This window comes from Phoca vitulina, unplaced genomic scaffold (assembly GCF_004348235.1).
Source record: "Phoca vitulina isolate PV1807 unplaced genomic scaffold, GSC_HSeal_1.0 scaffold2, whole genome shotgun sequence".
In the NCBI taxonomy this organism is placed as follows: Eukaryota; Metazoa; Chordata; class Mammalia; order Carnivora; family Phocidae; genus Phoca; species Phoca vitulina.
The window spans coordinates 48,488,704-48,505,726 of NW_022589705.1; the positions used below are offsets into that span (position 1 = coordinate 48,488,704).

Here is a 17,023-nt window from a genome sequence, read left to right on the forward strand (position 1 = left end):
CAGCCATAGGCTGGAAGCCTGTCCTTTTTAACTCCTTTACCATAGTGCCAAGCTGCTCTCATGAGAAAGTTCAGACTTTTTCCCCGTTAATTGATTAGGATTTTCTATGGGGTCAGATCTCCCCATTTCCCTTTCTATTCCCAGGCATCCAGCAAGTGTTTGAAAAGCCATATATAAAGGTTTGCTGGAGCCTTCCAAGTCAGCCTGAGGCCAGTCCCACAGAAGGGAAGTGATTTTGGAGAAAAGTGACATTACCTCAGAGGTGCAGCTTGGTTTGAGTGCCTTAGGCTTAGCAGTAAGAAACTGAAAGATGGTGAGAAGCAAAAAGATGAGGTGTTTGCTCAGGGGTAATGTCTGGAATCAGAAAAATGCAGAGACAGTATTCATCTCTAAATTAGGTTCCTGGACCTTATTCCTAAGTGTGTGTGGGAGGGGGTTGGGGGTGGGGTAGGAAGGCTTCCCACACAACACCAAGCAATTCTTGGACACCAACAGGGTGTCCTACAATTCAGTTCAATTTTGATACTATCTACCTGGAGATAGCATCAAATTCCACAGGTTAAGGGTTTAGTCCTATGAGACTCCGCACCTCTCACCCTCCGACGCCAGTCACAAGCCAGGTTGTTACCTATGCTTCTGACCTACCTTGGACTTGAGACACCAGTTTTAAGTCGAGGTTGTTACCTGTACTTCTGATGGACTGGCTATAAATCAGAGGTTCCCAGGACCTCCTCCTGTTTAATTTGCTAGAGTAGCTCACAGAATTCAAAGAAACATTTTGCTTACTAGATCACTGGTTTATTTTAAAAGGCTATCCACTCGGGGATCCTGGGTGGCTCAGATGGTTGAGCATCTGCCTTTGGCTCGGGTCACGATCCCAGGGTCCTGGGATCGAGTTCCGCATCGGGCTCCCTGCTCGGTGCAGAGCCTGCTTCTCCCTCTCCCTCTGCCATTCCCTCTGCTTGTGCTCTTCTGTCTATCTCTCTGTCAAATAAATAAATAAATAAATAAATAAATAAATAAATAAAGGCTATCCACTCAGGAACAGCCAGATGGAAGAGATGGATACGGCAAGGTGTGGGGAAAGGACACTGAGCTCACGTGCCCGCTCCAGGTGTACCCTTCTGTCCACATCTCCAGGTATTCACCAACTGGAAGCTCTCTGAAACCAATGCTTCTGGGTTGTTTTTTTTTTTTTTTTTTTAAGATTTTATTTATTTGAGAGAGAGAGCAAGCATGAGAGGGGGGAGGGTCAGAGGGAGAAGCAGACGCCACTGAGCAGGGACACCGATGTGGGACTCGATGCTGGGACTCCAGGATCATGACCTGAGCCGAAGGCAGTCGCCTAACCAACTGAGCCACCCAGGCGCCCCTCTTCTGGGTTTTTATGGAGGCTTCATTACATAGACACAATCAATTAAATCACTGGCCATTGGCAACTGATTCAACCTCCAGCCCCTCTCCCCTCCCCGGAGGTCATGGGATAGGACTGAAAGTGCCAACCCTCTTAAAAACATGGTTGGCTCCATTGGCAACCAGCTGGATCCTTAGACGCTTTCCAAAAGTCACCTCATTAACAAAAGACATCTTTATCACTCTCTACACTTAAGGGAATTCCAAGGGTTTTGGGAGCAGTGAGCCAGGAACTGTGGATGAAGACCAAATATATGTAAGAAAAATATTTTGGTCATCTAAATGATCAGATATATACTTCTTATAAATCACAATATCGCAGTTCCCAACAAGGTTCCTGCCCACGCCATCTGTCCTTTCCAGTTTACTAAACACTCTAAAAGAGAAAGCCTCTTTCTAAAGGCTTTAACCATCCCCTGAGAAAATCTGCTTTCCTTTTGCCAGATCTGCACTGAAAAATTGTTCGTCCACTTACCCATTCCATGTTTCCTCAAGAATAAAAGAGTCACCAAAAAAGAAAGTAAAACCCTAGAAGCTGAAACCTACCCCCGACTTGGATGTGTAAGATCCACGTCCTCCACCATGCTGCCTAGGACTTCAGTGAACCACTTTAGATAAACTGTCAGTCTCTCCTGGCATTGAATTCCCTCACACTATGAACTAGGTTATATTATCTCCATCTTGCAGATGGGAAAACTGAGGCTCAAATAGTAACTAGGGAGTAGAGAAGCTGAGATACAACCCAAAACCGTCCAACTCTACAGTCAGACAGTCAGCACTCGTACTACTCCCTCTAAATCTGTTGTAGGAATTAGAAGAACAGCAACCTCCTGTGTTTTACAGGGCAATCAAATCCATTTGTTCATTCTGATTTTCCCTTACATATCTATTAGTATCTGGCATACAGTTTACACAAAATATTGGTTGAATTAACAAAAATTAGTAAGTTTGTCTTCCACAGTACCATCTCTCCCTATCCTACAGAAAAGATCTAGCTTCAAACCCCAGCTCTGGGTAAATGTCTCCATGAGGTAGGTTTTACAAAAACTGCCTCTCAGAACTTTTTGAGAATTAAATGAGAAAACAAATGTATATCTCAGGGGTATGCAAGATAGATGCAGTGGCATGCAAGATAGATGCAGTGGCAACCATCTGCACTGGGGTAGGCTCTCGAATCAATTCTTAAGTCAAACCTAAGGGTGATGCAACCATTGAAATCAGTCAATGTTAGTTTCTCTCCCTAACTCTCAACCACTACTTCTTTTCACACAGCCATTCCCTTTACAGAACCTACAATTCAAATCTCTGCCATTTTACGTAGGCAGATCTCTGTCATTCCAAGGATGTAGAAATAAGGGCCAAAGGCACAAGTTTCTTTTGAAGCTTTTTTCTATTTGTGTTGTTCACTCCCTACAACCCAAGGTTTCAGTGTAATTCCAGCCCCAATACTGACCTGCAGTGATCTACTTTGTCCTGCAATCAGTTAACAATGACAATAGCTCCTATTTCGTGAGTACTCACTTGATAGCAGTTTATACGGTCCCTAATTCCTCCACTGCAGGGTTGCTCCAATTATCTCTATTGTACAGGTGATAAAATTAAGCCTTAGTTTAAGAAACTTGTCGAATATGACAGTCCTTAAGTAGAAAAACCAGGATTTAAACGCAGTCTTCTGATCTCAAACCAATACTGTAGCATTATGACAAACACCATGATTTATCTTTAAAAAGAACAACCAAAACCTATTTATTTGACCTAAACTCCCTCATGGATGTTTCCAGCAGGGAAAGTGTCCTGTTGCTGTGATAACTGTTTCTGGAATTCAACGTTTGTGTTCACTCCTTACACAATGGTGTTTCATCAGCAGTATTAGGATCCAACTTGAACATTCTTCCAGACAGAGACAGTACAGGGATGATTCAAATGCTTTTGATTTGCAGCATATGCTTCCAAATGAACATGCTGCTTCTATCCTTAAAGAACTAAAATACAGTTGACCCTTGAACAATACAGGTTTGCCCTGTACAGGTCTATTTATACATGGATTTTTTCAATGAATACAGCACAGTACTGTAAATGTGTTTTCTCTTCCTTGTGATTTTCTTTACATTTTCTTTTCTCTAGCTTATTTTACTGTATGAATACAGTATTCTGTAATACAGAACATTATACATTATACTGTATTATATACATATACATACAAAATATCTGTCAATCAACTTTATGTTATCAGTAAGGCTCCTGGTCAACAATAGTAGGCTATTAGTAGTTAAGTTTTTGGGGAGTCAAAAGTTATACATGGATTTTTGACTGTGTGGGGGGTCAGAAACCCTAATCCCTGCACTTTTCAGGGGTCAGCTGTATCTGTTTTGACAAAGTCCCAGACTCCCAGGATCAATCCCTTTGCTTCAGCATACAAACACAGCTTTGAATATCCATTAATATTCTATCTAGGAGACCAGAATTTCTACACTGATTCTTTTTGAAACAGTGTTTTTGTAGCATGATCCAAAGTAAGTGTGTGTGTGTGTGTGTGTGTGTGTGTGTGTGTGTATAGGGGAAAGGGCGGTATGGGGGTGGTTAAAGTATAAATCCAGAAATCCTCTCAGATTACATTTCGATGCAATTGTATTAAATGCTTTTCATATTCTTTTCCCAAAACTTTTCTTAAAAGTGAATCATGTCAGAAGATATAACTCAAACTTGTCATTAAATTCCCATAAGAGCAAAAATAACTTAAGTTTCTACAAATATTTTTGAGCCTTTTAATATACATTACAAATATTTTAGACCAATCACATTTTGTTGTGTGTAACATATTTACAAAACAAAAAATATATTACAATAAACATGAATGAAACAGTGAATCTGATCAACAACAAGCTTTGTCACAACCAGATATTTAAAAGGAATGCAAAAACCTGTTGGTCTGCATATGTTAAGAGTTTTGAGATAAATAGGGGTCCAGAATTATAATGTATCTGGAAAAGAGATGAAGGAAATCCCAAATTCAATAAGTTAGGTAAGATTTTTTCTCACTGCTAATTACATAATGTTTAATGTTTTATACTGTGAACATTGATGAATTACCCAAAAATGATACAAAGCTAATATAGTTCTATCATTTCAAAATGTACGTGACATTCACATAATATCCTTTTAATTATTATCATTATATACTGTAGTTCACACAATATCTACAAATGTGAATGAGAAAAAAAAAAAAAACCAGGTCACAGCAACATGTCTCACATTCCAATTTTAAATAAGACAAGCACATACTGGATCAAACATTATTTCATAATACGTTAATAAATAACACCTATTTTGTTATGGTTACCTTGAACAGTGTACAGCTGTTAATTAAAAAGAGAACATTTTCTGTGAGTTTCACATTGTCAGTAAAGGGTAAAATAAATAACAAACATAACAAAAAAAGGAAGGAAGAGAAAGAAAGCAAGAAAGTGAGCAAGCAAGAAAGAAAGAGAGAGAGTTCTATATAGAACAGAAAGTATTTTTGACATGCTGCTTTTCTGGTACAGTTTGCCACAAGAAAATTAAAATAGAAACAAAAAATGATTGTCTTTTAAAATCAATTTTTGAAAGCTTTTCACAATATTAAGCATGAACTTTTAAGATTAGCATGGAAATCTTTTTGCCCATCTGCTTTGCATATATATACTATGCACATCGTGTATGTGCACACCCAGAGAGACTTCCTGAAGTCACGGGATAGCAACTGCTGAGCCCTCAAAATGAGAAACAGCCGAAACACTGGACTGAAATCCAACCAGTGTGAAGTCTGCAAAGGTCTCCTTCTTGCTTGGCTTTTACAGACGTCCCTGTGTGAATGCTGTTCCTGTGGACCTCCAGCTACTTTGAAAACAATAAACCCCACTGTAATAATCCAAGAGATCCAGTTTCAACAGGTGGGAGGGGAACCATTTGCCTGGATCCTGACAAGCCACCTGACTCAGTGGGAAGGTGAGCACAGCTCTCCCGCCGCAGCTGCGCCTACCTCATTACTCGTGTTCAGTGTGGGGTTTCTATGCTCTCACCACAACCGCTCACAAACCTAGAGGACAGGGACTCCTTCCTAGATGTCGGTCCTGATACAATGTGACTGTGCCAAACTGCCTCGCAACCTGTTTCCAGCTAAGAACATTTTCTTGACTAAGCAAAAGAAAGAGCATGAAGCCTTATGGCAAAATTGTTTCTTTCAAATCAGGTTTAGAGTTGAAATTACATCATGAAGACATTTTCTTTAAGCAACCACAGTTTTCTAAAGGGAGAGGAAGGTAGCAGCCCACCTTTCTGACCAGGAACAAAGATTTCTATCTCCACAGAGCTCCCTGTTTTCTTTAGTCAGCATTTCCACTAAGTTTTAGCTTATCCAGGAAGAGTTGGCAATCACTGGATTGTAATACAATCACTTCCCACAGTTCAAGTTCTTTTACATCAGTCAGTCCTCTTGACCAAAAGAAGTATACAGTATTATGCTAAAGACCATTGTAAATTTCCATAAAAATAAAATACTCGGTGGTTGTGTTCCTAGAATCTATGTAAAGCCACGGCTCAAATTACATCTTTCCAAGAAAATCTAAAAACCATTAGTTAAAATCCATCATGTAATCCAATTATCATAGCTTTTGCTCATTAATCCTGTTCTCAGACAATGAGATGGGTGTTATGCCTTCGGCGACCTGCTTTCCATTTCCCCACAAAATGCTTAGTCAGCTCCCCAGAGGACAGGCTGGAATGTTGTAACTCCACAAGGTCGTCTGACTAAAAGTTCCTCCCCTGCTTTGGACTTTTTATGGTGGGGACTTGAGGAAACAAACATCCACATTCCTTATCAATGAGGAATTAATTCATGAGTAATTTGACAGTTTAGTACTAGATACATATTACTGGAGTTTTTGGTTCACCTGTGAAAACTTCGGAATTGTGACGCACACTAAGCATTAGCACAGGTCTGCAGCAGGGATGGAAAGCTCATAAATTAATACAAGGGCTTTTGACCTTGATTTTCAAATTCAGACCAGGCATCATTGAGCTCCATGAAAATCATCTTTGCATATTGTTCATAAGGTTGCCCGGTAGCCTGTAGAAAAAACATAAACAAAACAACACATTAGATACTACAGAACAAAATTTTATTTGTATTACAATTTTCACTGCTAATATGGGGGCTCCAAGTAATTGAAATGTTTTTCTAATAGGCCATTTCTCTTTTTATAGCTCAATCTATGTGACCCTGATTACTATGACCTCCCCAGAACTCCCTCCCCTTAGGAATTCACATATGGTAACTAGTCCGTGAATGCACTTACTGAGTGCTTACAGAGCACTTACTGAGTAATGAAAGACGCACCCATTCTCCAGAAGTACCTACCAATGACAAAGGCTCATGACAGCCTATCTATAATTGATTGTATTTCTAAATTCCTATTTTCCCATCACTTGCCGGCCTTTTGGCTAAGATCAAGTGTAAATTCCTATTTTCCCATTTCTAAAAAAAATTAAGTTCTTGGTGACCGGTGACACGGGCATAGTTTGTGTGTTTTTCTAGGCTCTTGTTTCTCATTCTCTTTTGATTCACTGAAACGCATCGTTTCTCATTAACTCTTCTCTTCAGACTAATCACCAAAAGTATGGAGAAATGAAAATCAAATATATCAAATTCAAGCATGTGTTCGCAAGTGGCATTTCAACCATAGCCTCACATAACAGGACTGGTATAAATAACACCGACTTCATCTATATGACAGCAAGGTGACTCACTTCTGTCTAAGAGGTTTCTATGTATTATGATGATTTCAACCGGGGCCATGTGGTAGTTTCTGACATTGTAGAGCACCTATATGTGGATATACCTCCATGAAAACATAAACTGGCAACATCAATAGGATGACGAATTTAGGTCCATTTTGAATACTTTGTTGATTTCCACCAATTCTGCCAACTACATTCTAAAGTTTCTTCCCTATAGCTGTGGCTAAACATACTGCTATATCCCTACAAGAGAAAAATTTTCCTCTGTCCAGCTCTTAGCCCACCCTTACTATTTGTTATAGGCCAGGACACAATTTATATCTGATCCCTAAAAGTTAGTCAGTGGTAAATCATACACCTGAGTAAAGCCCCTTCACTCCATTATTGTATTGCATAGTTTAATCTCTCTTGCTTCGTAAAGGGCAAGTTATACTCACTTTATCTGGGTGCACCACCAGCACAGCCTTCCTGTACACCTTTTTCACCTGCTCAGGTGTTACCAGGTCTGCCATACCAACTGGTTTCCACTTGGTCTCCCCAGCCCACAGCACAGTGTGCATCGTGGACAGAAGTGCTCTGATATTTCTCTCTTTGCCTTCAATCCATTCCAGAATCTGTCAACACAGAGGGAATTAGGAAATTCAAATGTTTTCAAGTCACAAAGATCTCCACCAAGACTCTGGAAACCCCTCCCACCCCAGCAACATCAACTACTTGGGGCTCTGTGAATACTCCAAGCTCTTTCCTCAACCTGGGATCCTTTTCCACCTCTATCTCCTTATCTTTCTGGTTGACCCTTCATCATCCTTTTAAAGCCTGTTCAGGAATTTCATACTGTTCACCTTTGACTGCTTGAATTCCTTCCTCTCGGCCCCACCTTGGAGTTAATCTCACTCCTAAAGCGTGAACTCCGTGGATGCACACCCATGTCTACTTTGGTCTCTGTTATCTGCCTCTGTTGAGTGTCTGGCAGACAGACACTAAATAAGTACCCCTTGAAAAAAAGAACAAATTTCTTTGAGCTAATTCCTTGAACATGTTTCTGTCATATGTGTGATACTTTATTGAAATCATCCATGTGTTTGTCTTTCTTTGCCATTAGGCAGAGTTGTTTGAGAAAAGGTACTGTTTCTTATACATCAGTATAACTCAGGAGCCAAATAACATGCCTGGTTCAAAACACAGCTCAAAAATTGTTAAATGAATGAATCCAAGTAGTTATATGAATGCTCATAATTTGAATCTTCTGTTTGAGCAAATGAGGTGATTAAGTTGAAGGGTTTGTAAGAATGCACCAGTATTTAGCACATAACAGATGTTCAGCGGGTATTTGCTGGTGAATGATGGTTTAGCCAAGGTGAATGATGGCTACTCTCTCAAGCAACTAAATAACCCTGTACCAGCTAAATAACCAAGCATAGTTTAAAAGAAATGAACCACTTTCTTTCAAAGAAAACTGTCAAGAGTTTGCCTAATGAACAGATGTTATTGAGATGGAGCATAGAGTTTTGGAAGAAATATGAAACCTCTCTGGTGTTACATGAAGTAAAGGCACATGCAAACAAAGGATCCCATATTGCCCTCAAAAGAGTATCCAAGAATCTATATATCTTTAACAAATCTGGAATTATGTTACATTTTTTCAAAATGTGTAAGATGGACCGGCTGTGCTAATCCTGGTTCTGGAGATCCTTTAATGTGGTCAACAGATTAGAGCACCATCTCCCAGTTAGTTCTAGTGTCAGCATATTTAGTACTTTGTCAGGTAGAAATTCACCCTTTCCATCTGTGAGAACATTCCAGTTCTCTTGATCTTTTACAAACCCATTCTCCACTACCTCACACAATTCATCCCCATAACTACCCTTTTGTTTCCAGGCTAAACCAGGAGTACCTGGTTTACAATTTTTTTTTTTAATGGGGAACTATTCTTTTTCCCCAAATCCAATGCTACCTAGACTTCTAGAATCAAAACAGATAAAAGTAGAACTAGTCTGGTTGAAAGTTGGGGGGAAGCAGTGAGAAAGCCAGGAACCAGGAACATTGATGGCTCCACACCTGTGACCTTGTCACATGACCGTCATACCAAATAATCACACTGGGCCAGGGGCTCACTCACCTTTAATTTCTCAGGATCCATTTCCTTAGCCATTTCCTCCTTTCTCATCTCAGCTATTGTTCGAGGCCCCTTTTTGTCTTTGTGTGCATTGAAACCTTGACCAGAAAGTAGGTCTTCAAAGTCAGCTGCTTTTTGTTTCCCTTCTGTAACAGAATTTTTGAAAAATCATTATAATTTTTACTCTTTTTATTTTTAATCCACCAAAGATATTTTTATTAACAGGGAATGTATTATTTGTTTCAGGGGTACAGGTCTGTGATTCATCAGTCTTACACAATTTACAGAGCTAACCATAATACACACCCTCCTCCAATGTCCATCACCCAGCCACCCCATCCCTCCCACCCCCTCCACTCCAGCAACCCTCAGTTTGTTTCCTGAGATTAAGAGTGTCTTATGGTTTGTCTCCCTCTCTGGTTTCGTCTTGTTTCATTTTTCCCTCCCTTCCCAGATGATCCTGTCTTGTTTCTCAAATTCCTCATATCAGTGAGATCATATGATAATTGTCTTTCTCTGACTTATTTTCAGTTAGCATAATACCCTCTAGTTCCATCCACGTCGTTGCAAATGGCAAGATTTGGGGGTCTTTTTGATGACTGCATAATATTCCTCTGTGTGTGTGTGTGTGTGTGTGTGTGTGTGTGTGTGTGTGTACCACATCTTCTTTATCAATTCATCTGTTGATGGACATCTAGGCTCTTTCCATAGCTTGGCTATTGTGGACACTGCTGCTATAAACATTGGGGTGCATGTGCCCCTTTGGATCACTACATTTGTATCTTTGGGGTAAATACCCAGTAGTGCAATTGCTGGCTCATACAGTAGCTCTATCTTCAACTTTTTGAGGAACCTCCATACTGTTTTCCAGAGTGGCTGCACCAGCTTGCATTCCCACCAACAGCGTAGGAGGGTTCCCCTTTCTCCGCATCTTCGCCAACATCTGTCGTTTCCTGCTTTGTTAATTTTAGCCATTCTGACTGGTGTGAGGTGGTATCTCATTGAGGTTTTGATTTGGATTTCCCTGATGCCGAGTGATGTTGAGCACTTTTTCATGTGTCTGTTGGCCATTTGGATGTCTTCTTTGCAGAAATGTCTGTTCATGTCTTCTGCCCATTTCTTGATCGGATTATTTGTTCTTTGGGTGTTGAGTTTGGTAAGTTCTTTATAGATTTAGCATACTAGCCCTTTATCTGATAGGTCATTTGCAAATATCTTCTCCCATTCTGTCCGTTGTCTTTTGGTTTTGTTGACTGTTTCCTCTGCTGTGCAAAAGCTTTTTATCTTGATGAAGTCCTGATAGTTCATTTTTGCCCTTGCTTCCCTAGCCTTTGGCGATGTGTCTAGGAAGAAGTTGCTGCGGCTGAGGTCGAAGAAGTTGCTGCCTGTGTTCTCCTCAAGGATTTTGATGGATTCCTGTCTCACATTGAGGTCTTTCACCCATTTTGAGTCTATTTTTGTGTGTGGTATAAGGAAATACCACAGTTTCATTCTTCTGCATGTAGCTGTCCAATTTTCCCAACACCATTTGTTGAAGAGACTGTCTTTTTTTCCATTGGACATTCTTTCCTGCTTTGTCGAAGATTAGTTGACCATAGAGTTGAGAGTCCATTTCTGGGCTCTCTATTCTGTTCCACTGATCTATGTGTCTGTTTTTGTGCCAGTACCATACTGTCTTGATGACGACAGCTTTGTACTAGAGCTTGAAGTCTGGAATTGTGATGCCGCCAGCTTTGCTTTTCTTTTTCAACATTCCTCTGGCTATTCAGGGTCTTTTCTGGTTCCATACAAATTTTAGGATTTGTTCCATTTCTTTGAAAAAAGTGGATGGTATTTTGATAGGGATTGCATTAAATGTGTAGATTGCTCTAGGTAGCATAGACATTTCCATAATATTTGTTCTTCCAATCCATGAGCATGGAACGTTTTTCCATTTCTTTGTGTCTTCCTTAATTTCTTTCTTTTTTTTTAATTATTTTTTTTAAAGATTTTATTTATCTATTTATTTGAGAGAGAGAGAGAGAGAGAGAAACAGCATGAGAGGGGAGAGGGTCAGAGGGAGAAGCAGGCTCCCCGTTGAGCCGGGAGCCCAATGTGGGACTCGATCCCAGGACTCCAGGACCATGACCTGAGCCGAAGGCAGTCGCTTAACCAACTGAGCCACCCAGGCGCCCTCCCTCAATTTCTTTCATGAGTATTCTATAGTTTTCTGAGTACAGATTCTTTGCCTCTTTGAGTAGATTTATTCCTAGGTATCTTATGGTTTTGGGTGCAATTGTAAATGGGATTGACTCCTTAATTGCTCTTTCTTCTGTCTCGTTGTTGGTGTATAGAAATGCCACTGATTTCTGTGCATTGATTTAATATCCTACCACTTTACTGAATTCCTGTATGAGTTCTAGCAGTTTTGGGGTGGAGTCTTTTGGGTTTTTCGCATAAAGTATCATATCATCGGCAAAGAGTGAGAGTTTGACTTCTTTGCCGATTCGGACGCCTTTTATTTCTTTTTGTTGTTTGATTGCTGAGGCTAGGGCTTCTAGTACTATGTTGAATAGCAGTGGTGATAGTGGACATCCCTGCTGTGTTCCTGACCTTAGGGGAAAAGCTCTCAGTTTTTCCCCATTGAGAATGATACTCGCTGTGGGCTTTTCATAGATGGCTTTTATGATATTGAGGTATGTACCCTCTATCCCTACACTGTGAAGAGTTTTAATCAAGAAAGGATACTGTACTTTGTCAAATGCTTTTTCTGCATCTATTGAGAGGATCACATGGTTCTTGTTCTTTCTTTTATTAATGTATTGTATCACATTGATTGATTTGCGGATGTTGAACCAAACTTGCAGCCTAGGGAAAAATCCCACTTGGTCGTGGTGAATAATCCTTTTAATGTACTGTTGGATCCTATTGGCTAGTATTTTGGTAAGAATTTTTGCATCCATGTTCATCAGGGATATCAGTCTGTAATTCTCCTTTTTGATGGGGTCTTTGTCTAGTTTTGGGATCAAGGTAATGCTGGCCTCATAAAATGAGTTTGGAAGTTTTCCTTCCATTTCTATTTTTTTGGGAACAGTTTCAGAAGAATAGGTATTAGTTCTTCTTTAAATGTTTGGTAGAATTCTCCTGGGAAGCCATCTGGCCCTGGGCTCTTGTCTTTTGGGAGATTTTTGATTACCGCTTCAATTTCCTTTCTGCTCAGGTTTTCTATTTCTTCCTGGTTCAGTTTGGGTAGTTTATACATCTCTGGGAATGCATCCATTTCTTCCAGATTGTCTAATTTGCTGGCATATAGTTGCTCATAATATGTTCTTATAATTGTTTGTATTTCCTTGGTGTTGGTTGTGATCTCTCCTCTTTCATTCATGATTTTATTTATTTGGGTCATTTCTCTTTTCTTTTTGATAAATCGGGCCAGAGGTTTATCAATCTTATTAATTCTTTCAAAGAACCAGCTCCTAGTTTCGTTGATCTGTTCTACTGTCCTTTTGGTTTCTATTTCATTGATTTCTGCTCTGATCTTTATTATTTCTCTTCTCCTGCTGGGTTTAGGCTTTATTTGCTATTCTTTCTCCAGCTCCTTTAGGTGTAGGGTTAGGTTGTGTATTTGAGACCTTTCTTGTTTCTTGAGAAAGGCTTGTATTGCTATATACTTTCCTATTAGGACCGCCTTTGCTGCATCCCAAAGATTTTGAACAGTTGTGTTTTCATTTTCATTTGTTTCCATGAAATTTTTTTAATTCTTCTTTAATTTCTTGGTTGACGCATTCATTCTTTAGTAGGATGCTCTTTAGCCTCCATGTATTTGAGTTCTTTCCAACATTCTTCTTGTGACTGAGTTCTAGTTTCAAAGCATTGTGGTCCGAAAATATGCAGGGAATGATCCCAATCTTTTGGTAGCGGTTGAAACCTGATTTATGACCTAGGATGTGATCTATTCTGGAGAATGTTCCATGGGCACTAGAGAAGAATGTGTATTCTGTTACTTTGGGATGGAATGTTCTGAATATATCTGTGAAGTCCATCTGGTCCACTGTGTCATTTAAAGCCTTTATTTCCTTGTTGATCTTTTGCTTAGATGATCTGTCCATTTCAGCGAGGAGGGTGTTAAAGTCCCCTACTATTATTGTATTGTTGTCGATGTGTTTCTTTGATTTTGTTATTATTTGGCTTATATAATTGGCTGCTCCCATTTTAGGGGCATAGATATTTACAATTGTTAGATCTTCTTGTTGGATAGACACTTTATTTTTTTATTTTTTTTTAAAAGATTTTATTTATTTATTTGAGAGAGAGAGAATGAGAGAGAGCACATGAGAGGGGGGAGGGTCAGAGGGAGAAGCAGACTTCCTGCTGAGCAGGGAGCCCGATGCGGGACTCGATCCAGGGACTCCAGGATCATGACCTGAGCCAAAGGCAGTTGCTTAACCAACTGAGCCACCCAGGCGCCCTGGATAGACACTTTAAGTAGGATATAGTGTCCTTCCTCATCTCTTATTATAGTCTTTGGTTTAAAATCTAATTTGCCTGATACAAGGATTGTCACCCCAGTTTTCTTTTGATGTCCATTAGCATGGTAAATGGTCTTTCCACCCCCTCACTTTCAATCTGGAGGTATCTTTTGGTCTAAAATGAGTCTCTTGCAGACACCATATTGATGGGTCTTGTTTTTTTATCCAATCTGATAGCCTGTGTCTTTTGATTGGGACATTTAGCCCATTTACATTCTAGGTAAATATTGAAAGATATGAATTTAGTGCCATTGTATTGCCTCTGTTCCTTTCTGTTCTATGTTACTTTTAGGCTCTCTCTTTGCTTAGAGGACCCCTTTCAATATTTCTTATAGGGCTGGTTTGGTGTTCGCAAATTCTTTTAGTTTTTGTTTGTCCTGGAAGCTTTTTTATCTCTCCTTCTATTTTCAATGACAGCCAAGCTGGATATAGTATTCTTGGCTGCACATTTTTCTCATTTAGTGCCCTGAATATATCATGCCAGTCCTTTCTGGCCTGCCAGGTCTCTGTGGATAGGTCTGCTGCCAATCTAATGTTTCTACCATTGTAGGTTACAGACCTTTTGTCCCGAGCTGCTTTCAGGATTTTCTCTTTGTCTCTGAGACTTGTAAATTTTACTATTAGATGTCAGGGTGTTGACCTATTTTTACTGATTTTGAGGGGGGTGGTCTGTGCCTTCTGGATTTGATGCCTGTTTCCTTCCCCAAATTAGGGAAGTTCTCCACTTTAATTTGCTCCAATATACCTTCTGCCCCCCTCTCTCTTTCTTCTTCTGGGATCCCAATTATTCTAATATTGTTTCATCTTATGGTATCACTGATCTCTTGAATTCTCCCCTCGTGATCCAGTAGTCGTTTATCTCTCTTTTTCTCAGCTTCTTTATTCTCCATCATTTGGTCTTCTGTATCACTAATTCTCTCTTCTGCCTCATTTATCCTAGCAGTTAGAGCCTCCATTTTTTATTGCACCTCATTAATAGCCTTTTTGATTTTGACTTGGTTAGATTTTAATTCTTTTATTTCTCCAGAAAGGGATTCTCTAGTAACTTCTATGCTTTCTTCCAGCCCAGCTAGTATCTTTATAATCGTCATTCTGAACTCTGGTTCCAACATCTTACTAATGTCCGTATTGATTAGGTCCCTAGCAGTGGTTACTGCCTCTTGTTCTTTTTTTTTTGAGGTGAGTTTTTCCATTTTGTCATTTTGTCCAGAGAAGAATAGATGAGAGAACAAAATACTAAAAGGGTAACAACGACCCCAGAAAAATATACACTAAACAAAGAAGAGACCCAAAACCGGGGGGGAAAGAAAGGGAAAAAAAAAAAAAAAATGATCAGGCTGGTGAATAGAACAGAGCCACACACTAGATTTTGGGTGTATTTTGGTCTGTTAGAAGAAACTGCCTCCCAAAATTTTAAAGAAAGAAAAACTTATATATATACAAAAATAAGGGTAAATACGATGAAGGGATGGAATATGACTATAAAGATGAAAATTCAAAAAGATTTTTAAAAAGGAATTGATAAGAAGTTGGTTGAAAAAGGTAAGAAGAAAAATGTAAAAAAAATAGAAAAAGAAAAAAATAAAATTTAAAAAATTAACTTTGAAAGAATAAAGACATGGGAAAAAAGCCATGAATTCTCTGTGCTGTATTCCCCTAGTGCTGGAGTTCTGCCGTTCTCATTGATCGGTAAACTTGGTCTTGGCTGGATGTTCTTTCTGATCTTCTAGGGGAGGGGCCCGTTGCCGTGGTTCTCAAATGTCTTTGCTGGAGGTGGCCCCGCCCTTGCCGGTCCAGGCTAGGTAATCTGCTTGGGTTTGCTCTTGGGAGCTTTTGTTCCCTGCAAGCTTTCTGTGCAGCTTTGGAGGACGAGAATGAAAATGGCCCCAGAGGAGCCAAGAACTCGGGGCCCCACTCCTCAGTGAGCCCCCAGAGAAAAGCAGTCAATCACTCCCATCTCCCCGGTGTCCGGCCGCACTCCATGCTCACCCGGCCTGTGACCGAGCATTTCTGTCTCTGGCACACGACCCCGTTTGGAGTCTCCAAACCCAGCAGATTCCTGCGGTGCACTCCCACGCCACTCCTCCTGGGGGAGGAAGGGGAGTCTCCCCGGATCTGCTGCTTGTTGATTCCCTGTTGGAAGAGCAGTTGCCTGACTGTGCCGTGGATCACGGTTTATGGCAACCCTGAGCTGAGAGCCCATTCCTCGGCTCTGTCTCTGCAGCCAGCTTCCCCGCTCCAATACCTGGGAGCTCTGCCGCACTCAGGCACCCCGGGGATTTCTGTGACCCCGAGGGTCCTGAGACCACACTGTCCCAGCGAGGGTTCCACCCCCTGCTTAGCCACTGGAGCAACGTCCCTCAGGGAAGCAGACTTCTAAAAGTTCCGATTTTGTGCTCTGGGGCTCTATCACTTGCCAGGAGTGGCTGACGGAGGCCCCCTCCCCCGCCATCTATTCTCCTGAATATCGCCTGGGATTCACTTCTCCGCACGTCCTACCTTCCAGAAAGTGGTCACTTTTCTGTTCAGAGAGTTGTTGCTATTCTTTTCTTTGATCTCCTGTTGAGTTTGTAGGTGTCAGAGCGGTTTGATAACTATCTAGCTGAATTCCTGGGACCAGATGAAATTTAGGTCTCCTACTCCTCCGCCATCTTGCTCCTCCCCTATTTTTACTCTTAAACATAAAATCCTATCACCTCATAACACTTAGGGTCTCCAAGGTGCTTTCACATGCATTAGTCCTCTTACTCCTTAAACTTACCCAATGAGTAAGGTATGAGACTGTCATGCCCATTTGACAGATGAGGAAAATGAGGTCTGGAGAACCTAAGAGATTTGCCCAGAATCATATACCACGTCCGTGGCAAAGATAGGACTCCAGGCTGGATTGTTAGACTAAATCCAACTCTATAACACCTTTCCCACTGTATCATCTTTTCATAGCTGAGGATATTCGTGATGCTCCCCAACCCCACCTGTCCTAGTCATACAACTAGTTAGTATCAGCAATGGGACTAACACTGGGGTTTGGGTACTTGCAGTCCACGGATGCCACTGCTTTCCTGCCCACACCCAGCTGACAGTTTGAGTCCCTCACAACAGTGCTCTTTTTCACCAAGTTTGCTTGTGGCTTCACAATCTTTCTTAATGTTTGGAGAGGCATGGTGGCAAAGAGCAAAGTCTCTAGAGCTGGACTCCCCAGGCTTGAATT

The 17,023-nt window shown here is 40.6% G+C and overlaps 1 protein-coding gene across 5 annotated transcripts in view; it reads right to left on the reverse strand.

The window, feature by feature from the left end:
* Window positions 1-4,013: 4,013 nt before the first annotated feature.
* The window catches only part of DNAJC6 (DnaJ heat shock protein family (Hsp40) member C6), a 144,100-nt gene continuing 131,090 nt past the window's right edge, over window positions 4,014-17,023 (reverse strand). For 3 of the 5 annotated variants that reach the window (XM_032427024.1, XM_032427034.1, XM_032427053.1), the window contains exons 17-19: window positions 9,308-9,450; window positions 7,626-7,802; window positions 6,416-6,517 (exon numbers count right to left, since the gene is read on the reverse strand). In XM_032427024.1, the coding sequence (XP_032282915.1) occupies window positions 6,416-6,517; window positions 7,626-7,802; window positions 9,308-9,450 (422 nt within the window). Of the gene's footprint in view, window positions 6,518-7,625; window positions 7,803-9,307; window positions 9,451-17,023 lie in introns of all 5 variants that reach the window. The other 2 variants (XM_032427017.1, XM_032427043.1) reach the window with 2 other exon arrangements.